This window comes from Temnothorax americanus, unplaced genomic scaffold (genome assembly GCF_048541705.1).
Source record: "Temnothorax americanus isolate GAGA-0224 unplaced genomic scaffold, ASM4854170v1 Scaffold238, whole genome shotgun sequence".
In the NCBI taxonomy this organism is placed as follows: Eukaryota; Metazoa; Arthropoda; class Insecta; order Hymenoptera; family Formicidae; genus Temnothorax; species Temnothorax americanus.
This window is the reverse complement of record NW_027509379.1, coordinates 460-24,187: the sequence shown is the minus strand read 5'-3', so window position 1 is coordinate 24,187 and position 23,728 is coordinate 460. Positions and strand designations below refer to the sequence as shown.

Genomic DNA, 23,728 nt, shown 5'->3' with positions numbered 1-23,728 from the left:
TGCTCGTCCGTCCGTCTGTCTGTCCGTCCGTGCTGTTTATATATATGTATATGTATGTAATATAAAATAATAAAATATACGCGTGTGTGCGTGTGTGTGTGCGTGTATGCGTATGTGCATACGTACGTGCACGTGTGAGTGAGCGAACAAACGAATGGACGGACGGACGGACGAGCGAAAGGGACGAGCGCGCACCTACACACACACACGCACGCACGCATGCACGCTCGCTACATTGCTGTAGCGGCCCTTACTTTACTTACCTTACGCATTGCGCTCTCTCTCTCTCTCTCTCTCTCTCTCTCTCTCTCTCTCTCTCTCTCTCCTCACTTTGTGGTAGCGATGGCGGTGTCGGTGGCGGCGGCGGTATAACTTCCGTCGCTATCGACGCTGTCGTCATCGTCGGTGGCATCGGTGCCAGAGACGGCGGCGTCATCCCCCTTGCTGTCGTCATCGTCGGTGGCTCGGTGCCAGAGACGGCGGCGTCATCCTCCTTGGTGTCATCATCGTCGGTGGCATCGGTGTCGATGGCGGAAGCTGAATTATCGCCTTTGCTGTCGTCGTCGATGGCGGAGGCGGAGGCGGAGGCGGCGGCGGCATTACCGCCGTTGCTGTCGTCGTCGATGGGGTCGGTGGCGGCAGCTTGCTCGCCACACCTCCCTCACTTTTGGCTGAAATAAAAAAAATAAAATTACTAAATTTCTAATAAATTATATATAAATAAAGTTTATCCAATCAGCACCGTTCTTTACAAAGATATACATTCGTGAGCCACGTGCCTCTATATTATATTTCGAAGCGTTCGTTTCACGGTAGTGGTAGTATATCTGTTCATAAAACAGTACTAACTGTAAGTAACGCGTTACTTGTAACGCCGTTACCATTACCGTTATCTTTTTATAGTAACGATTTTGACATGACGTTTTTCTATAACGGTAATGGTCACGACGTTACAAGTAACGCGTTACTTCCCAACCCTGCATTTATAATATATGTATATATAAATTATACATATATTATAAATGTATAATATAAATGTAATACTTACATTTACGATATGTCCGCCGTGAATTGTCCATATCCGCGGCACCAAGAGTCCCCGAGAAACGAATTTCACGTTCCCGACGGCCATCGTCGCGGCTGCTCTCTCTTTCTCTCTCTCTTTCTCTCTCTCTCTCTCTCTCTCTCTCTCTCGCACGCCGTGCCTCGCGACGAGCCCACCCGGCCGACCGGTCACTCATGACGCAGGATTCCGCGGGACCGTCGTGTAATTTTCAATTCTATAATAATCTAACCGCGAGCTGCTGCGAGCACTGGCACGTGGCACTTGGCACTGGCATTATGAGACTGAGGAGCTGCCCGAGCTGCTCGGGGGTCGGGGGGTCTCGATCACGTGAAACTTTTTCTATCGCATGTTTTTTTTACTTCGCTGAGTTCGGTCTATCCTTGCGACGGAAAACAAACGAATCGCGCTTAGAAAAGGACATCCATATTCTGTCTCTCTCGCGCTGCATTTTTGCTGCTCGCCGAGCTGCTATAGCCGGCTCGCTTGACGAACGACGCGTGAAATGCAAATCTAGCTGGACAAAACTAAAAAAAAATCAATATTTTTAAATAAATCAAATAGCATAGTAAAGTCTTATTTATACTTGTATAATGCAGATTCTATCATGATAAGGCCGGTAAAATATTCTGATATTGTTATAACAAATCTCATAATAACAGTTTTTTAGAGCAATTAGTTACTGGAAAATTATTTTATGTCTTTACATAATTATAAAAATATATTACTGCAATAAAATTGAAATTTTTTTGTGTTCGTTTAAAAGGTTGAATTACGTTCTTTCAGTTTACGTTATGTGTTTTATTTTAATTTTTGCATGTACAAAGAAATTTAATAAAAAGTAAATATTACTTTTTATTGTGTAATTAGCATATATTATTGAGTATAAAAAGCTTCATCCGGCTTCATCCAAAGAAATCAAACCATAATTAGATTCTTTGTAGTATATATTTTAAGCACCGTATAAAATGATGTGCTACTGACAATTTTGACTTCGGATTCGGATTCAGCGGGTCAAAATACATAGAAATATACTACTTTGGTATACAGGCCAACCCACTTTTTTTGTGTGCCTGTGTAATTAGGTATAAAAATTGAATTATAATAATTAATATTGAATTGTAATAATTATAATTTATTTCAGATTAAAAAATCTGTTTAAGTATGGCATTTCCTGTATTAAAAAATCGAGATTTATATAATTTTTAAAAAAAATCAATCTTTATCGTTTTCAAATAAAAAGCATCGAAAGAATCTTTATTTAATTATATAAAAAATAAGTTACTGGAAGATGACAAATTCCAAACTACTGCTAAATTTGAAGAAATTTTACAATTAAAAATTTCTAATTTTTGTTCACATTTATCTTCAAAATGGAAAGCCACAGGTGTAAGAAGAATACAATCTAAATTTTTACAAAAGTACGCAACTTGGTTGGATGCTCCTTTTTCATTATCAGAATTGCAAGGTACGCAAATCAATGTTGATTTAAAAAATCTAATTTATTATTTGTAGTAAATATTTTTTTATAATACAAAGTTCAATGTAATTCAGAAAAAAAGTCTCAATAATCAATAAATAAAGCTGGTGGTCGGCCGAAGAAAAATTTTGCAAACGCTAGTAATAAGACTAAACGACGAAGAGTTAAAGAATTGAAAAATAATATGTCAACGGAAGAAATTATTTTTGCGGCAAAAGTATCATTGTATGATGAAGGAAAAAGAGCTGCAGCTGATCTTTTGTCACAATGCACTGATGAACGTTCACCATCTCAACCAATAAAATTTCGACAAATAATTCAGAAATCGCAATCAGATAGAGTTTGTATTACCTCTTATACACCCGATGAAGCTTTGGCTTTCATATTAAATACTGATATGTCGCGAGATGCATATATCCAAACCAGATTAGGAGCAAAAATACGTAATGCCAACATATATCCGTCATACGAGAAACTTAAACAAGCAAAACAGGAATGTTATCCTGATGGCATCATTGTTACTGATAAAGGTACATAATAATGGTTATTGATATACTAAATTAATACCTTTTTAATCTTTAAATGACTATAATTGAATTGAATTTATTCTTAGGTGCTTATATTCCTTTACAAAATGTATTAAATCACACAGTTAAACGGTTAACTAAATTAATCACTATTCCATTATTAATTTAAAAAATACAGTTAATTTCAAAATGGGGCTGTGACGGTAGTTCTGGCCATTCCGAATATATGCAAAAACCTCACACATTAGAAGATAGCAGTAATGACGAATGCGATAACAGTAGAAATGAAAGTGATAATAGCGAAAATGAAAAGTCTGAAAACACATTTAGCAACTCAAATTTATTTCTCCTATCATTTGTGCCATTACGTTTGATTGGATATTCTGATGATGATGTTAATATACCAATAATATTATGGCACAATTCTCGACCATCATCTACACACTGGTGTCGACCCATCAAAATTTTATATAAAAAGGAGACAGCAATACTCATTCAAGAGGAAGTACGAAAAGTGCAAAATGAAATTGACTGCTTACAACTAATAAACATTAATGACAGCGTATCGTGTTCATTTAGTATGCACTTAACTATGTTGGATGGTAAAGCTATTAGTGCTTTAACAAAAATTTCACTTCAAACTTGTTACATTTGTAAATGCAAGCCGAAAGGCATGAACGATTTAAATAATGTTTCACATTTATCTGTAATTGAGGAAAATTTAAAGTATGGGCTTACGACCATGCACGCGTGGATAAAATTTTTAGAATGTATCTTGCACATTTTATACAAATTAAATCTTAAAATGCCTACAATTAGGAATGCTAGTCAGGAGGCACTTTCTGATATTAATAAGCGACGAAAAAATATTCATAAAAAATTATATAAGGCATTGGGTATTAAAGTTGACAAGGTTGTGCAAGGCAAAGGTACTTCAAATACAGGAAACGTGGGCCGTATTTTTTTTTTAAATTATAAAAAAACTGCAGAGATTACCGGAGTCGACGAAAATTTAATTTGAAGATTTTACATTATATTAACGGCTTTATCCAGTGGTTATTAGTTGAATACCGACTTATTTAATAAATTTACAAAAGAAACTGCAAAATTATATGTAAAAATGTACAATTGGTACCGAATGCCTGTAAGTGTACATAAAATTTTAATCCACGGTGCTGCAGCAGCTACGTCTGTAATTTTACCAATTGGTATAATGTCAGAAGAAGCTCAAGAAACGAGTAATAAATTATATCGACGAGTAAGAGAACGACATACTCGTAAAAATTCAAGAATTAATACAACCTTAGATTTAATACAAACTATGTTGCAAATGTCTGATCCCGTTATATCAAACATTCGTTCATCAAAATATATAAAGAATAAAGAATTACCCATAGATGTGCTGCCACTTTTAGTAATTAAACCCGAAGAAGTTTATGAAGAAGAAAAAGAAGAAGAAAAATAAATAATTTTTTTATATTGAGTTATATAATAGTTATAATAGTTTTTGTATTTTTCGTTGTATACGCTACAATAAGTATGTTGGTTATTAAAAATGTGTTATTAATGTGTTATATGTGTTATCAAAAATATGTGTTATTATAAATATGTCATTATAAATATGTTAATCATTAATATGTAGTTTATTTTTTTAAATAAACTGTTTATTTTTATTTAAAAAACTTGGTTTTATACAAGTATAAATAAAACTTTACTATGTTATTTGATTTATTTAAAATTATTGATTTTTTCTCTCTCTCTAATTTTGTCCAGCTAGATTTGCATTTTATCCCATTGTGCGCGACGTGACAATTGTTTCTGTTTTCAATGATATCGCACCGGAAAATAATTGTCACGCAGCGAACGGCAAGCATTGCGACAAATTCGCGATGAATTCGCTCGCTGCTCACTGCTCGGCTTGGTATCATTTTGAAGCTGGAAAATAAAATCAACAATAATGAAATAATAATTTTTCTATTATACATTCTTGCCTAATTATTCATTTTAATGTACATTTAATTAAAAAAAAAAAAAAAATTGGGAAAAGCAGGGTTTGAACGCGAAACCTGCAACGTCTCAGTCCGTCACCTCAGTCGCTGCGCCACGCTTGCTACATGGCTACCTCGGTTGCGTACTCGGTACATCAGTCGCACGAGAAGTTTCAATACTTTCTCGCAAATACTTGAAAAATGCATCGCGCTGCTTGCTCCGTTTCAAGTAAAACTTACTCTGTTTCGAGGGAAATATCTTGATGGGCACACGTTTTTCCTGAAATTTTAAAGTAACCTATGTTTTTTTTTCAATGGAATTATACGATCTTTTTTATATAACATAATTCCTGTAGTTATTTGGCACATAAAGTAGGTAAGCTAGCAGTTATCAAACAATCAATATTTTGCGAGATGTTATATTTTATTCTGGCATATATTTTGACATGAAATATAAAATATCTTGTAAACTATTCATTTTTTGATAACTGTACCTACTTTTATGCGTAAAATAGTGGAACGAGTAAGTTGAAAAGACAACGCATAGTTGCTTTAAAAAAAAATGCAATTTATAATGTGCAATTACACACTTTTTTTGGGAAGTAACTATGTTTTTCTCACATTAATTGATTCGTCTCTGTTCGGGCGTCGCTTTCCGACGGTCGCCCTGAATCTGGATTCCGCTCAGAGTTGAGCGAGAAGCGTGGATAACGCGAGTCGTAAATTCGCGGGAGGAATGAGGATTAAAGCACTCGGAACACAGATTGCACAAAGAAATATGTAGTCTTTATTTCAAGAACGGAAAAGACGCGAGGGGGAACAACGGATCGTGCGCCGCGGATTCGGAAATCTTCTGAGTCGTTCGTACTTTTCTGCCAGGTCTCGTGAACGGAAATCTTGTCTCAGCTTCTCTTGAGCGCGCGGCAGAAGAACGATCGCGAGCGGAGCACGACCGGAAGTTTTCGGACCCTTCGCGAAGTAGCACACTTAATGAAAAAATATAAGTAACTTTGATCCGCACTTTAAGACGAACCGAGCGAGTAGCGATTCAAGCAGCGATTTAAAAGGGAGGAGAGCCGTGCTGTCTTTAGACGAGGATTGATACACGACGACTTTCGGCTATGAGTTCTGGCCCACGACTTGAGGCTAGGAATGTAATTTACCCACACAATCAATGCCATCTACTTCTTGTGCCATTATTAATACCGATAATATTTTTAAAGACATAACTGTTACGGAATTTACAGAAAAGATCGCACAAATTTCAGCTTTATTTGTTGCAAGTTTATACTCTCGACCATCATTACCGCGAAAACTTTGTCAGGAAATAATGGAATCAATAAAAACTTTTCTTAATTGCGTAAAAATTATAGAGCAAAAACACAAGTCAATTAAACAAAATCCTAATAAAGATTTAAGTGCTATGTTTGATATTTTGAGTAATGCATTTGCAAATCATCCTTCGGAATACCAAACAATGCTTTATTTTAAATCATTAAATTCTTTAATAGTACCGCAAGAAATATGCATCGGCGCGTTTATTGATTCTAAACTTATGAATACTGCTAAACACACGCTCGTAAGAAATCGAAAAATGTGCATTATACCTCTCGAAAAAATATTAAAGACCTTTTTAGAGTTGCCTGATGTATATGACAAAATAATGTCCAACATTAGAAAAAGTGAACAGAACGAAATAATATCAAGTATATTACAGAATGAAAATATTTTTTCGATGCAAATACATAACGTTACTGATTACGTACAAGTTGGTAATAAGCAGATTTTTGCACCTCTCATTAATGAGATTAATAAACTTCAGGTTAACGGTATAACTAGAAATATCGGAAATTCGGAAAAAAGGTAAATTTTGCGCTAATGAATATTCTTGGAGATAATTTAGGGATTCATGCTATTTTCGGATTAAATTCAAGTTTCAATTCTAATTATTCCTGTAGAATATGCTTTGTAGATACATTAACTCGTAAAAAACAGATTCTTGAAGATGTTGGGTTACTTCGAAATGTTGAAAATTATGCAATAGATGTCAGTCATAGAAATCATGGTATTATCGAGGAATGTATTTTCCATTCAATAACCAATTTTCACATCACAAAAAATCTCAGTGTCGATGTAATGCACGATTTATTTGAGGGAATTTGTCGCTACAATTTAAGTCAATTGTTAAACAGGTTAATAAATAAGGACACATTATTTTCTCTCGAACAATTAAATAATAGAATTTACTCTTTCAATTACGGGGATAATCATTCTACAAACATACCGCCTTTAATTAACAGGGATGCTTTAAAAAAAAGATATATTATTTATTCTGCAGCTGAAATGGCATGTCTTTGGAAATATTTAGGTTTGATAATTGGCGATCTTATTTCAAAACAAAATAAAACGTGGAAATTATACATACTGCTTAGAAAAATGATGTCAATTATAATGGCACAAGAAGTAACCGATGAAAATTGTAGCTTATTGAAAAAGCTAACGAGTGAACATCATAAATTATATATAAATTTATTTGATGATACATTAAAACCGAAGCATCATCTTTTACTTCATTACCCACGAGTTATGCAATAGATAGGTCCTCTCAAATACATGTCGTCCATACGATTCGAAGCAAAACACAAAGAACTTAAACAGACTGCAAACGCTATTACGTCTAGAAAAAACCCTGCATATTCATTAGCTATAAAACATCAACTACAATTAAATTGTAGATTTACCTCAAATAAGGGGTTTGAAAATCATTTAGAGTCGGGTGTCATCTTGCATGAAAATTTGATAGATATCGACCTTTTCAATAATTTTAAATATATACTACCGTTTGTTTCTTTTGATGGTTATAAATTTTTATCTTGGATAAAAGTTAATGGAACATTTTATAAACCAAACATGGTTATTGTAATAGATAAAACTAATACCACATTTGGCAATATTCAATATATTTTAAAAAATAATTTACATGAAACTTTCTTTATATATAAGCAACTAAAAACAGTGCAGTTTAATTCTCATTTTTACGCATATGAGATAGAAGACACACAGTCTTGGGGATTTATGGCTCAGTCAAAACTTGAGACGTATAAAACTTGTAATAAGCATTTTATTGAGGGTAAAAGCTATATTCCAGTGCTTTAAACTCTTCCCTTCACTATTCAGCTGCCTCTTCTGTAATTTTAACTCTTGCATTGCAAAAATGATTTACGTGAAACTTTCTTTCTTTCCGTGAGAGACGAGAAAATCGCAAGCAAACTTATGGTAGTGTATAAGGAACTAAAAACAGTACAATTTAATTTTTATTTTTATACGCATATGAGATAAACTGTTTATAGTTTAAGTTATGCGATGTAATTATATAAGTACGTATATATAAGTGTTTTTTGCGATTAGTTTAAGAAATTTCTTTGTGATCTATAAAGCTTGTAATAATAATTTTATGGGGGTAAAAGCAATATTCCTGTGTTTTTTAAACTGTTCATAGTATTTAAGTATGCTATGTGATAATATATAAGTGTTTTTGATGATAATTCTAATAAAATTCTTTGTAACAAAAAAAACATTTAATTGTTTTAACTTTCTCACATTTCACAATTATGTAACGACTAGCTGGTGTCCCGGGCTTCGCCCGGGAGTCGTTTTTCTTTAAACTATTTCATTTATTCAGTAAAATATTCAAAAATAAATATTATTATTAAAAAAAATGTTGTTTATTAATACTTATTATTTCTCGAAAAATTTTAAGAATTTTAAAACCGGTTTTCAAGTGTCTTTTCTAATTTCCGCCAATTTTCAGATATTGGACCTTTTTTTTTTTGTTTCTCGTTGGAGGAGAAAAATGCCTAATGCATACCTTAAGGCCGGTCCCTAAGGTTATGCCGGACTTGCACCGGCTAAAAACCTCTCCCAGCCCCCATCCTCGGTATGATGTGTATAGTTAACCCCATTATTGGCTCTCTTTTTTTTTCTCCATAATTTACAAAATTTCTCGATATACCACATTTTTAGTAAAAAATGTATTTTTTCCTTCAATTAAATGTCCTTGTTTGTTAGTTTCTTCTATTTTTATTTTTACACTTCCTTTTTTTGTTGCTCTAGAAAATGCTACATAGAGTTGTCCATGTGCAAATACTGTATTTCGTAGATATATTCCTACCTTTTTTAATGTTTGTCCTTGGGCTTTATTTATTGTCATTGCAAATTCTACACGTATTGGAAACTGTCGCCTTTTAAGCTTAAATGGTAGTTCAATATCACTTGGTATAAAATCTATTCTTGGTATAAATACAATTTCTCCTCTTGCTGGCCCTGTCATAACCTCCGCATAAATCAGGTTTTGTTTCAGTTCTCTTACAATCAATCTTGTTCCATTGCATAATCCTTTCTTTGAATTTATATTCCTTAAAAGTATTATTATGGCACTCACTTTTAATTTTAATCGATGAACTGGCATTCCACTTGGTGTCACACTATTTAAAAACTCCGTTGGAAAATTTAAATGTTCATGTTCTTCTTCACTCTCAATAAAGTCAATGGATAGATATTCTTTTTCTTCTCCTTCCATTAAATCTAAAATGTTGTCATTAATTTTAAACGTGTCCTCATTTTTTGGACAAAGGATCGCTCTATCTGGATTTTCCATTATTTTTTCCATAGTTACTTTTTCTCCAAAAATCTCTGTAATTAGTGATCCTTTACATAAAAATTCGTCTGGAATTTTTATTGTATCTTGTTGTAGTCCATCTGTATTCGTCAAGTTACCCTCTCCTAATTCCATTAACCAATTTGCAAATTCTCCTTCCTCCCCTGTTCTCATATTTTCCTTAAATTTAATTTGAATTATTTCTTCCATATTGGATTGTGTTTTACAGTTGATTCAATTATAGGTGTTCTGTTTGCATGAGCCACTACAGGTAAATTTTGTCTGAAGTCTCCTGCAAAAAGAATTACTTTTGCTCCAAATGGTTTTGTATTCCTCATCAAATTTCTTAATAATTTATTGACTGCTATTAGAGCTTGTCCTACAGTCATGCTCACTTCATCCCATATTATTAATTTCGCAGAAATTAATTCTCTTGCTTCCTGTGTGTTTCCTCTGATATTTGATTTCGTTGTCTCATCTATTGGTATTGTTAGTTTAAACAGACTATGATATGTTCTTCCTCCCTTTAAAAGTGTTGCTGCTATGCCTGTTGACGCACATGGTAAAACCACCTCTTTTCTTCCTCTAATTACACTTAATAATGTATTAAACAGGTGTGTTTTTCCACTTCCTGCAAATCCGTCTATAGAAAATAACCTTTTGACTTCATTCTCATTTTCAATTGCTTGCATTACTAAATCGTACACATGCTTTTGCTCTGCATTTAATGTTAACAACAAATCTTCTCCTCTACTTCTTTCCTCATCTAAATCATATTCTATTTTATTAATTTTCACTGGCTTTGGTTTTGGCAATTTGAAGTTTACACAGCTAGTTCCATTATTTCTCATAATTTCATCGATACAATTCATAGCTATATTTTCTGGATTATCCATATTTCTGTGTACATAATCTTCAATCATGGCGTCTTTATATTTATTCCAAAGTGTTGATACATCTGTAGGTGTTCCATATATGCAAATATAAGCAAATAGCTCTCTAATTTGTGCAGGCATTTGACTCTCTTTCGCTTCTTCTAGCGTTTTGTCCCATTGATCATCTGATTCTATCAAATTCCTTGTTTTTGCCGCATCCTTAAACGTCTCATAAAGAACTCCGTTGACAGTTCTCAAATCCTCGTAACATTTAGCTCCCCTAACATGTAGGAAAAGCAATCGTAGATAATATCTTTCATTATCTTTTATGCTTACTGTATATAATCTAGAAATGATCTTTTCTATTCTTTTTTGACGTAGTTTCCATTTTGTTTCTTTCTTTTCATACACATATTGTGACGCAACCTCTGTGTATAATAAATGTCTCGCTCTTTCATCATCTTGATTCAATTTAAACCATGCAGTAAGTGTAGTGTCCCTTTTCTGCGCACTTATTGCTGCTTGCTCTTCATTTCCCTCTTTGAAATATATCATTTGACGATTAGGCAAATGAACTGCCAGTCTTATTACTGTATGAGACTTCATAAACATTTCATATCCGTTCAGTCTCCACATTGCTTCTGGTGTACTAACATATCTTGCATCCATGAATGATTTTACCTCATCTATTTTAATTAGTCTCGTTCCGTCTCTTGTTTGCACCTCAATTGTAGCACAATCAAATCCTTTATGAATGTACTTGTATAAGTATTTAACACTCTTTACTGATGAACATATTTCCAAATTCATGTGCCGATCATATTTCATTAATAAATATGGCGAATAGCGCACTACCCATCGATTATCAATTTCTTTTCCTCTTACTCTGTATTTTTTTCCTATATTCCTTTTTTGATACATGGGATATCCATTCTCATTTGCTTTTGTTTCCTCTCTAAATTCTTTTGGATAGCCTTTTGTACATTTTCCATCTTCCCCTATGCAAGGCATTGCAAGGATATCTTCTTGATCTGTCGCTACATGGTCCATGAATCATATGCCTTAAAACCATTGCATTAAGCTCTGGATACCTTTCTTCATCAGGGATTTCAGCCCATACCATCTTATCTATAATTTCTTCATACCTTGGCTTTTCTTCATCACCTAACATTGCAAGTAAATGCAAATGTGGTAATCCTCTTTTTTGGAACTCAATTACACCTACATAAGCTATAATTTTTCCGAAAATTTCCTTTTGCATTAGATCTCTCATCAGTTCTTTTACATCCAAGTTAAAGGTTTTTACTACTAAATCTGGACGATATTCTACCTGACATCCATCAAGATTTTCCTTAATTGACGGAGACTGTGGATTGCATGTCACTGTTAAAAAGATGTCTGATTTCCCAAACTTTCTTACCATAGACATTGCATCTTGATATTTTTCTTGCATATTCCTTGGACTTCCCATAAATGATGATGGTAATATTACTGGTATACCAGCTTTAATTCCTTCATTTTGTTCTTGATTATCTAAGTGATCCATTAATCCTAAATACAGTTCTGCTCTTATCTTCGGCTGATTTAATTTAATATAATTAAGTCTGTTAGCCTCAGTTTTCATATAGGCATCTAATATAAATTGACACCTCAACTTGCCTGCCATTTTAAATTGACTAAATTCTTTTCTAGGTGCCAGCAAGTAAGCATAATAATTCATCTGAGAAATTTTATATCCTTGATATAGAGGATTATTTGATTTCATTTCAAAATGCCATCCATCGTTACCATATGGATATAATAAAAGATAACACATTGGGTCACACCTTTTATCCAGAATTGATATTTGTTGGACATCATTCGAATTTTTGTTATATATCCTAATGTCTCTCTCAAATGGAGGTTCACCATCAACATTATTAAAAACCACAGCTATTTCATTTGCACATGAGGCATTATACCTTCTTTTATCCTGTTTCGGATCTTTTCTGAACGACAACATCAAATTTGGTGCTTGAGTACCCTGAGGATTTAAATCTATTTCTATCTGACGCATCATCTTAAATGTTGTAGCTAATGAATTGTCATGCTCCATGAGAATTGTCAACTCTCTCATCAAACTTGCATCACAGCCTTTATTTGCTTCCATTTTTAATCTTTGACTTACAGCTTCTTCAGTATCTATAAAATAAAGCTGTTCAAAACGTGGAGCTTCCCCTTCTCCTGGACGCATTGACGTCGAGGTCAAATGATGATATTGCCCATGAATTTTTAAACAATAAGGCGCAATATTCACTACTTCTAAAGGATTCCTATTTCCTGGAGCACCCATTGAAGCCATTGCTAATGCACTATTATATGTACGAATGTTCTTCAAGAAATGCCTAGATTGAGCATCTTTTCCCATGTATAATTTTCGTAAAAATTCCGGACATTTTATTGGTTCCAAATTTATCTTTCCCTTTTGGCAACAATATGTGAATATTCCTTTATTTCCTTTTTTACATTCAAAGTTTAATGATTTGCAAAAATTGCATATCACATTCATTGGACCTAATTTGTGAACTTTTACTTTAATTTCCTTCTCTTTTGCAATAAGCGCAACATGATAATTCAAATCTCTTTCTTGGCGTATTCTCTCAGCATGCCTGTATGCACGTCTTTGTAAAACAACTTCCACTCGTTTTCTTCTTGCTTCCTCATTTTCGTCAGCTCTCCTTTGAGTATGTCTCTGGGCATCTCCTTCTAAACGTTGTGTCCTTGCCTCATCAGTTTCTAACACCCTTTGCTGTGCATGTCTCTCTACATCATTTTCTAATCTCTTTTTCCTTTCCTCCTTACTCTCACTTTCTCGCTGTCGTTGTCTTCGATGTGCATGTCTCTCTGCATCATTTTCTAATCTTTCCCTCCTTTCCTCCGTACTCTCACTTTCTCGCTGTCGTTCTCTTTGCTGTGCATGTCTCTCTACATCATTTTCTAATCTCTCCCTCCTTTCCTCCGTACTCTCACTTCTCGCTGTCATTGTCTTCGATGTACATGTCTCTTTGCATCATTTTCTAATCTCTCCCTCCTTTCCTCCGTATTCTCACTTTCTTGCTGTCGTTCTCTTTGCTGTGCATGTCTCTCTGCATCATTTTCTAATCTCTCCCTCCTTTCCTCCGTACTCTCACTTTCTCGCTGTCGTTCTCTTTGCTGTACATGTCTCTCTACATCATTTTCTAATCTCTTTTTCCTTTCCTCCGTACTCTCACTTTCTCGCTGTCGTTGTCTTCGATGTACATGTCTCTTTGCGTCATTTTCTAATCTCTCCCTCCTTTCCTCCGTACTCTCACTTTCTCGCTGTCGTTCTCTTTGCTGTGCATGTCTCTCTGCATCATTTTCTAATCTCTCCCTCCTTTCTTCCGTACTCTCACTTTCTCGCTGTTGTCGTTTACGCATGCCCTCCGAACTCACTCTAGACAAATTTCCTTTTCTTCTCTTTCTTGGCATTTTTCTCAAATCCACCAAATTACGCATTGTATATTTTAATAATTAAATTTCTCCGTTTTAATTAATTTTATTTTAGTTTTATAATAATTTCACAATTCCTTCTTACATATGTTTTTTTTTTAATGTACACATCCGGATGTCTGTACATCTATCCGGATGAATTTATCGATTTCCGACAACTCGGTAAATAAACCACACGATATATTTTAATCACTTCCTAACATCTATCTTTTTTAAAAATAATATTTCGAATATATTTATTTTATCACTTAATTTAAAATCCTAATTTTTTATTTATTAAATTAGTTTTTCAAAAAGATTCCCAAATTTTAAGAAATTATAAAAATGAAAGCAAATTACTTAATATGAACTTACGTTCTATATTATAGTATGATTAATAAAAAATAAAATTATCTTCTTTCGTGAATAAACTCACCCTATGTTAGAAACTCACTTACCTCACTTGCCTTAGTTATACTATTATTCCGTAAATTACCATCTCAAATCAAGAAAACAAGAACAAATCTATATTGCAATATAAAATTTATAAAATTTACATATTGAAAATTTATAAATAAGTTATCTAAATAAACTCTTTCTTTCTGTCTCTCTCTCTCTCTCTCTCTCTCTTTCTTTCTTATAAGAATGAAATAAATCTAAAAACATACATTTAAAAAAAAATATGTAACCTCTTTTTTATTAACAATGTTAATAAAAAAAAATCTGAAACAGTAGTGGTAATAAAGGAGTTCCAATCCGGGGGTGAGAGAAGGGGGGGTATCGGATTGCGCGGGGGGGTGAGGGGGTGAGGGAGGGGGGTATCGGATTACGCGGGGGAGGTGAGGGAGGGAGGGAGGGGGGTATCGGATTACGCAGGGAGGTGAGGGAGGGGGGTATCGGATTTCGCGGGGGTGAGGAAGAGGGGGGTGTCGGGTTACACAGGGGTATCGGATTTCGCGGGGGTGAGGGGGAGAGGGGTGTCGGGTTACACAGGGGTATCGGATTTCGCGGAGGTGAGGGGGAGGGGGGTATCGGGTTACACAGGGAAATTGGATTACGAGGGGAAGGGGTGACCTTGGCATACCACCGGGATGACTCACCTGGATGACTCACCGGGATGTCTTACCCGCGCCGCTGGTCCGCGCCGCTGGTCCGCGCGGGGGGAGGGGGTCCGCGTTCGCGTTCGCGCCGCGAGTCCGCGTGGGGGTCCGCGGGGGTCCGCAGGGGCCGCGTAGAAATCCGCGGTTGCGCACTAAACTTATACTCCTTAGTAGTAGACGTTTTTATCTCTACAAACTTGCTACGCGGTTAGCGTAGGCAATCAGCGCCTCGTCCATAAGGGGAAATCGACCCCTCGTCAGGCGGAACAGGTCTTCCCGCGCGCGGCCGGGCGCGGATATTGTGCCCCCAAACGGAAGCCGGGGCGCGGGAGGAGCGCCTCTTTCTTCAAACACCTCTACAGCGTCTTCAAACTGGGGAGCGTCGGGCCCCCTCAAAATTTCATTGTTTTCTATGTCTTTAGGCACAAAAGGTTCGCGCGGAGACATTACAAGAAACTTAGTTTAATCACCCGAACACAAAACACGTTCGTGCACAAGAAACTCGTAAAAAATATATACGTGTAACACTTTGCGCGGACTCGACGAGACTGAATTCAATGACGGTTGCAGAAGTCGCCAGAGAAAAAAATATAATGGCGGTGTATAAAACTGATAGTCGCGATACGTCTCGCATTACACCTGCGAGCGCCGATGTCCGCCAGAACATCGGTGCCTCGCTTCTATGTTATGATATGCGATATTTGATTGCAAATTCATGCAGTCGGAGTTTTGGCGGACGTCGCATATACGGCTCGAATAAAAATGCGCGCGAAGAAAAAATAGTATGATTTATACTTAAAAAAACAATCTATCTACGCAGTACGTTAAAGACAAAGGAAGAAATGATGTCATCGGGACGATGATCGACCCGATAACGCATCGAACCTGTTGGAACATGTTCGTTGTAAACAACATTTTGATAAAATATAGGTAGGGATGGACATGCACGCAAAGAAATTACATCGTTCATTTAGTTGTAAAAAAAGCCTGTGTATTTAACTTTTTTTTTACATAATATATCAAGAGACACGGTAGTGTCTCGCGCCAAGTACACGCGGAGCGAGACCGACCGTGACTTTTTTACGCGACGCGACGGGTTGCAAGTACCCGAGATGTTGAGATCTCGATAACGAGTGAACGGATCAAGTTCTAAGTAGGCTTGATCGATAGCTTGGGGTCTAATTAGAAGGGGGGGGGGTTCTCTTATAATATTCTGCTACGTGCCCTACGAGCGGAGATATTGCGACGCAAAAACCAAATGTGAAAATTTTTTATTGAGATACGTCGTCGTCGTCGTCTACGTCGACCGCTCTTCTTTATAACATACATGTAACAAACAGAGGACGTTACTTTCACTTTTTCGACACTGGCGGCTAGCGGCGTTAGTGTCGCAGTGCAGTGCAGTGCAGACAGTGCGTTCGTTTAGAGCGCTATCCTGTCAGTCAGTTCATCATCTGATCAGTTAACCTATCTCGATCGATCGAGAGACGGCTACATAGGCGGATATATAGGCTACGGTCAACGTGATACAAATGCTCTAGAGCGTTCTTCTTCTCCTTCTTTCTTCATTGAAAAAAAAGAGAAGAGGAATGCTTTGAAGCATTTGTAGTGTCACGTTGACCGTAGCCATAATATCATATTAATACATTATTTTATTTTTTAGGTCAAGGATTGCCGTTTAAAGCTGGTACGTTTGATGGGGCTGTCAGTATTTCTGCGCTTGTGGTTGTGCTATGCAAGCAAAACTTTGCACAATCCTACAAAACGTTTATATCGTTTTTTATCAACGTTGTATGCATGTCTGTCAAAAAGCGCAAGAGCAGTGTTACAATTCTATCCAGAGAACGGTGAACAGGTTGTTGATATTATATATATCTTGATACATAGGCTACGGTCAACGTGATACAAATGCTCTGGAGCGTTCTTCTTCTCCTTCTTTCTTCATTGAAAGAAAAGAGAAGAGGAATGCTTCGAAGCATTTGTAGTGTCACGTTAACCGTAGCCATAATATCATATTGATACATTATTTTATTTTTAGACGTAGCTGTTGATGAAAGAGAATTAGATGGTGACTTAATTTTGAGAGATGTGGTTATACGACAAAAGATAATATTACTGATAACATAGTTGTTCCAATTTCTATTAATAATTTGAAGAAGAAAAGTTATAATCTTAATAATTTATTGAAGGATACATTTTTAAATTGGGGTCCGTTATATGGAAAAACATGCCAATTTTGTGCAGGAAATCTAGTATTTAGAAATAAATTAACGTTGACGAAAGAAATAGTTATCATTCATTTAATTTTGTTCTCGTCACAGGATAATAAATTAGTGAAAATACCACAGACATTTAATTTAACTGGCATATCAACAACTAAGATATCGATAGCTAAACAGCAGTATAAAGTAATGAATACTATATTTCATCAGGGTACATCTATTGAAGATGGTCATTATACAAGTATGTGTAGAGAAAGGACATTTTGGATTGAATTTGATGATGGAAAAATTATAGAAAATAAACGATGGCCTACAGGTGCTAAAGATCTTTATATATTATTTTTGGAAAAAGTTAGTAAGAAATAATTTATACAAGCAATGTAATATACATGCATATTTTACATAAAAGCAATGTCCGGCAATGTGTATATATATATATTTACAACTTCAGACACATTTTTTTATAAGGTGTAATTTTTTTCTGTTAAGATTAAGATGCGTCCCAAGCAGCAAAGCAGGGCATCTTAACCAAACCAAAATCAGATTGCCCTAATTAAGTAAAGAATTACCAACTTTCGACATAAAAAATGTCTTAAAAATCAAATAGCGTTTGAAGTCTTAAATACAGGTTGAAAATTACGTAGTTCAAACCTACAAAATGCCTTCAAAGTTTAATGACTTTAAAGTTATACATTAGGTTGTAAATGACTAAATTTTGATCAAAGGTATGCCTTCAAAGTCGATTCAACTTATAAGTCAAAATTAGACCCCCATTTGAAGGAAATATGACCTGGTTGTATTATCTAATTTCAATTTCGTAGGCGATATGACTTAATTGGTCAGGATTACCTAATTTTTACCATATATAAGTCCTGTGTGTTTGACTTGACTAATAGGGAATATTTTAGGCGCGAAATAAACTTCGCGGCCGTACTACGAGTTAACTACAAAGTTGAGATTACCACGGAAAATGACCTATAAGGGAAATTGGTCCGAGTTTAGGTCGAAATGCCCAGCAAAATTGCCCTGAGAGTTAGTTATTGGTCTTGGACCTTAAATTATTGAAAGTTACCATAACCTATCTATAATTATTGCACGTATCGATTCCTGTTTGTTGATAAATAATTATCCATTTTGTAAGACCTTTTGTAAGACGCATTATCGAAGAAAATAAAGATGCCGAGAAACATAAAATATAAACCGTATCGTTTAACGACAAGTTATTATCGGAATTTAAAGAAAAATAAAGAAAGTAGTGAAAATATAAATATATGTGCTCACACCAGTCATGATATTGTAAGTACAAATAGTGCTAAAGAACAAATAATTACGGAACCACAAGATTTGGACCTCCACATAAATGATGCACGATATAATAATCCATCAACTGAAGAATTCTTCGAAACTGATCTCATTGATCCTGAAGAAGATGAGTTTGACGGAAACGAAGAAAAAATATTAGAAGATAAACTGACATTATTAACCGAACTCCATCATTGGGCGATCTCACACAAATTAACATTGGCTTCAGTTACTGATTTGTTAAAAATATTGAGAAGTCATGACATGATGGAACTGCCAAAAGATGCCAGAACGCTTTTAAAAACTCCTAGTGTAACAGAGATTACAGAGATGGGTGGAGGCAAATTTTGGTACAATGGAATCAGAAGCAATTTGGAATCAGCGCGTTTAAATTGTGATATTCAACAACAAAGAACAATTAAATTACTTTTTAACATCGATGGAATGTCACCGTTCAACAGTTCACTGTATCAATTTTGGCTTATTTTATTCATTGTTGAAGATATGCATCAGTTGCAACCAATGGTTGCAGCAGTCTATTACGGTGAAAGCAAACCTCCACTTCAGTTATACTTGAAACAATTTGTACATGAATTGAATGAAATTCTTAGAGATGGATTAATTATAAATAGACAGAAAGTAACTGTCGGCGTAAAATGCTTTGTTTGCGATACACAAGCTAGAAGTTATATTAAAGGTAAGTTATTGTAAATAATGTTTAATTTATGATATATTGATATATACGTTTCATGAACTGAAATGTTTAATTTATTTGATATGATAATATAGGAACTCCTGCTTGTAATGCCGAATATGGAAGTTGTATTAAATGTACAGTTGTCGGTGAATGGGATAAAAAAGGAAGGCACATGAGCTACCCAAGATTTGATTGCCCTCGAAGAACTAATGAAAGCTTTCGCAATAAAATGGACGAAGATCATCACAAAGAAAACACACCTTTAACAGATTTACCAATTGATATGGTGAAAGACTTTGTAGTCGCAGATTACCTTCATTTATTCGATTTGGGTATATATTAAATTTTTAATAGTCATACGTATACTACTGTTTTATTTTTATGACATAAATAAATAATTTTGTACAGGTATTATGCGCAGGTGTTTATATGGGTGGCGCGAGGGAAGTTATAATTTTCGTACGAAATTGTCGAAGAATCAAGCCGATGAAATGTCACAGATGTTAAAAGCCTGTAACGAAATGAAACCGATGAATATCCAACGATCTATACGTACTCTGAAATGCCTTAAATTTTGGAAAGGTTCGGAATATCGAGTTTTTTTTATTGTATCTTGGTCCTGTAATCTTAAAAGATTTTTTATCATCATAAGTTTATGAGCACTTTCTATATCTCAGTACTGCGGTTACAATACTTTCCTGCAAATACTATTCTCAGTATTTAGATATTGCTGAAACATTATTAAATTGCTATGTTGAACAATTTATAGACATTTACGGAATTGATTCAATAAGTAGCAATGTTCATAATATTTGTCATGTCATAGATGACGTTAGAAGGTTTGGTTCTCTACCTGAAATTAGTTCGTATCCATTCGAGAACCACCTTGGACATATAAAGGCGTTGGTTCGTACTGGCAATTTGCCACTAAGTCAAATAAGCCGAAGAATTCTTGAGTTATCCACATTGAATCCTTCAAAAAGTACAAGAAATTGCTGCATATATGTCGAAAATAAAATTATTAATCATGTTCATGATATACCAACGTGTAGAAACGCTTATAAGCGGCTACATTTAACAAATAATTTTGTTTTGAGCAGTAATAATAAAAATAGATATTTTATGACAAACAATGGACAGGTTGTATCGATGATAAATGCAACTTATTTCGAAGATAAAATCCACGTTTATGGTGCTAATCTTAAAAGCAAATATGATTTTTTTGTCAAACCTTTTTCATCATCTCGACTCAATATTTTTGCTTCGAAAGGAATAATCGATAAAAATTCAGATACAAAATATATATGCGATTTTAGTGACCCGACCTTGTATTCGCTAAGTAATATAAAGTGTAAATTATTTTGTCTTCAGTATCATAATGAATTTATTTTCATTCCTTTACTTCATACATTAGGTATTGAACACAAATTGTAATTAACAATTACTATTTTAATATTACAGCAACGTATTTGATACATATGTGATGTACATTATTAATTGATAGTAGTAATAATTAATATAATATTAATATAGTAATTAATAATAATTAATATAGCAGTAATTAATATAGTTGTAGCAATTAATATTAAAATTACGATTGCACATTAAATTATGTATTATGTATTGTTTATACGATCTGCTCTTCTCCCTCTGCATGAACGTTATTTTGTAACGGAAGTTCTGCATTGTCTACATCGATAGCATCTGGCACCTTATCAGATTCCTCTTGTCTGCCGCCAGGAATGTTTTTTTTTCTTTTTTTTTTGATGCCTCATTTATTTGTTTTGCATGCTTCAAAATTCGCATTTTGAACAAATTATCGTTCTTAGTGGTATTCCAGCGTGAATCTGCCAGTAAAACTATTTCAGTAAAGAAATTAAGGATTCCGCAGCAAAAATGAAATGCTTCTTTCTTCTCCACTCTTGTGGTTCTGGATATTCCTGTCCACGAAAAGTTAGTCAATACCTCTTTCGTGAAGAGAATAGCCAACAAATTTTTAGCAACGGTTTTTCTTTCTTCGCCTCCTTCAGTACCTCCAATTGTTTTGAAAGTATTGAACTGAAAAGGTAAATCATCATGCAAATATAAATTAAAACTTAATTTATTGTTTTATTTTAATTAAAACTATTTCACCTATTAGAATAAAAGTTATAAAGTAGTCTGTGATGAGAAAACACACATTGACAGATAATCTTAACTATATTATATATTCATTTATTAGGCTTATGTTTGTAAGTGCAAAAATATTATATTAAATTCTATTTGCTATAATTTCCAGATACATTATCAGGATTTCTATTAAGACGTATATTATCACAACAAAGAGCCGTTTGTGCAACAAAACACAAAATTGATATTTTTTTATTTTGAATGCGCTTTGACTTTGCTTCCGACGAAACTACCTCTAGCGATACCTGTTCCGACAATGAATAAAAAGTAGCTTTAGTTCAAAATTGACTGCGTCTTTGATAAAAATAGAAATGTTGATTTTGGTCTTATGTTTTATTATTCTGCTTTCTATGTTACAGATCATGTGTAACAGTGTGTCGTAATCGTCATTGTTCTACGCCACTTTTTTCTATGCATATTCAAAATAAAAAATATTAATTTTGTGTATTTTGTTCTAATTCAAATGACTTTATTTGAAATATACATTATAATAGAAATCTTTGATAAAATGTAAAAAATATAATTAATTTCAATAAATAAATAAAATAAATTTATAAGTTAATATATTATCTGTCATATTTACCCATCAGTGGCTACTTGAAAACTTTTATTCTGAAAGGCAAAATTAGGCGAATAGAATAAGTGCAAACCAAATATTTTTTGTAGTCCGCATTCTTTTCGATTTCTGAATTAAACGCCTGTACATCAGTAACAGTGCTTAATGGGAAAATAAATTTGCTCGCAAACCCAGATTCGTTTGGCTCTTCGTGGCTGGTTGTCGGCTTTGGAATATTCCCGTCGAGCAAGTTTTTTATCATATTATATATTTGGTCTAATGTTAATTTCAAGGCAGTATTGTCGGACTGTCGCATTTCCAACATGCGTGATAGATCTTTTTCAATTTGTAGTTGACGTTCTTCAATCCTCAAAAGTGTTTGAAATACTGTAAAATATCATATTAATGACTATAATAAATAAAATTTAATATTAAAATGAATTACTATAATAAATAATATAATAATAATGTACTATAATAATAAATAATTATAATAAATAAAATTTAATATTAAAATAAATTAATACTTACTAGTATTCAGTGACACTTCCTTTTGATCTTTTGAGATCGGCACATTATTTGCAGCGTCGAACGTATTATCATCATACTCTGGAACCAAGATTCCACCTTCGTTTCGAAACGTTATATTTGATCCTATATTCGTTGAAGTAACAGCATTTATATTTACGTTTGGCGTTGATGCAACGATATCGTCGAATAGTAAATCAATATTTGATTTATTGATTGTCGTGGCCATTATTTCATTGCCATTGTTGTTAATGGCTAAACGCTGCTGTTTAATTGACAAACTACAAAAAAATTAACAATTATATTACATTACTTTTGTAACATAACTTTTGTAGTTAAAGTTGACATTCGACAAAAATGAATTTGAAGAAAACTGACAATAGGTGTTACTTACGTTTCTTCAGATTCAGTGCAAGAAGCATTTAAGTACTCTTCTTCCCACAGTTCGGCTTTTTCTTTTCCAACAATGAAGTCTTTTTTTACTTTACACTTGAATTTTTTCCACTCGGGTTCAGGAACACTTGATGGGTCATCTCTCAAAGTCAGGCATTTGTTAGGTGGCCAGAACACAGACCCATTTTTCACCCATTGATGGGGAACATATGCATACTCGACTTTTGTTGCGGTTCCTCTTTTTGTTATTATAGCAACAATTGTAAAATGATCTCCCATTTTGCCTATTTTATCGCCTACTGTAATTGATTACCTGTTGTAATTTCCATGTTATGTTTATCAATCGAGTTCAAATGTTTGTTGGTACTTATCACCGTAAAAATTATATAACGTTCCGACTATTATATATACGTACAATAACCTGTACCAACATGTATGGGAGCTAAAGCTCCAAAAAACCAATGTGTTATAGAACACAAAGAATATTATTGCCGAGATATTAAATAATATTATCTAGAAGGCGAGCGTCGCACCTCGTGCTTGTAACGTATTGCTCGTTTATTCCACGTGATAACGCAATATCAAGGTTTCTTCGGACAATCGCAAAAAAATCCACAATGAATTATCAATCGATTCCACAGATACTTCAAATATACCAGGCACATATAATCCTGTCAAACAT

General features: G+C 34.3%; 1 protein-coding gene and 1 long non-coding RNA gene across 2 annotated transcripts; both read right to left on the bottom strand.

The window, feature by feature from the left end:
* Nucleotides 1-336: 336 nt before the first annotated feature.
* On the bottom strand, nucleotides 337-1,096 carry LOC143898569 (uncharacterized). The gene is made up of 2 exons (XR_013257256.1): nucleotides 1,049-1,096; nucleotides 337-671 (listed from the first exon to the last, which is right to left on the bottom strand). It is a non-coding gene; the product is annotated as an uncharacterized LOC143898569 (long non-coding RNA).
* A 20,049-nt stretch (nucleotides 1,097-21,145) lies between these two features.
* On the bottom strand, nucleotides 21,146-23,337 carry LOC143898567 (uncharacterized). Its single transcript, XM_077408135.1, has 5 exons — nucleotides 23,048-23,337; nucleotides 22,657-22,934; nucleotides 22,317-22,512; nucleotides 21,366-21,458; nucleotides 21,146-21,247 (listed from the first exon to the last, which is right to left on the bottom strand). The coding sequence occupies exons 1-5, from the start codon at nucleotides 23,323-23,325 to the stop codon at nucleotides 21,226-21,228; spliced, it is 867 nt and encodes a 288-aa protein (XP_077264261.1). The 5' UTR covers nucleotides 23,326-23,337; the 3' UTR covers nucleotides 21,146-21,225.
* Nucleotides 23,338-23,728: the final 391 nt, after the last annotated feature.

Bases quoted from the DNA above. Each gene is read 5' to 3' on its own strand.
- LOC143898567 (XM_077408135.1), bottom strand. From the start codon at position 23,325: ATGGGAGATCATTTTACAATTGTTGCTATAATAACAAAAAGAGGAACC. The intron at 22,935-23,047 runs GTAAGTAACACC...ATTTTTTTGTAG, and splicing joins TGCACTGAATCTGAAGAAAC to TTTGTCAATTAAACAGCAGC. The intron at 22,513-22,656 runs GTAAGTATTAAT...GATATTTTACAG, and splicing joins GGAAGTGTCACTGAATACTA to TATTTCAAACACTTTTGAGG.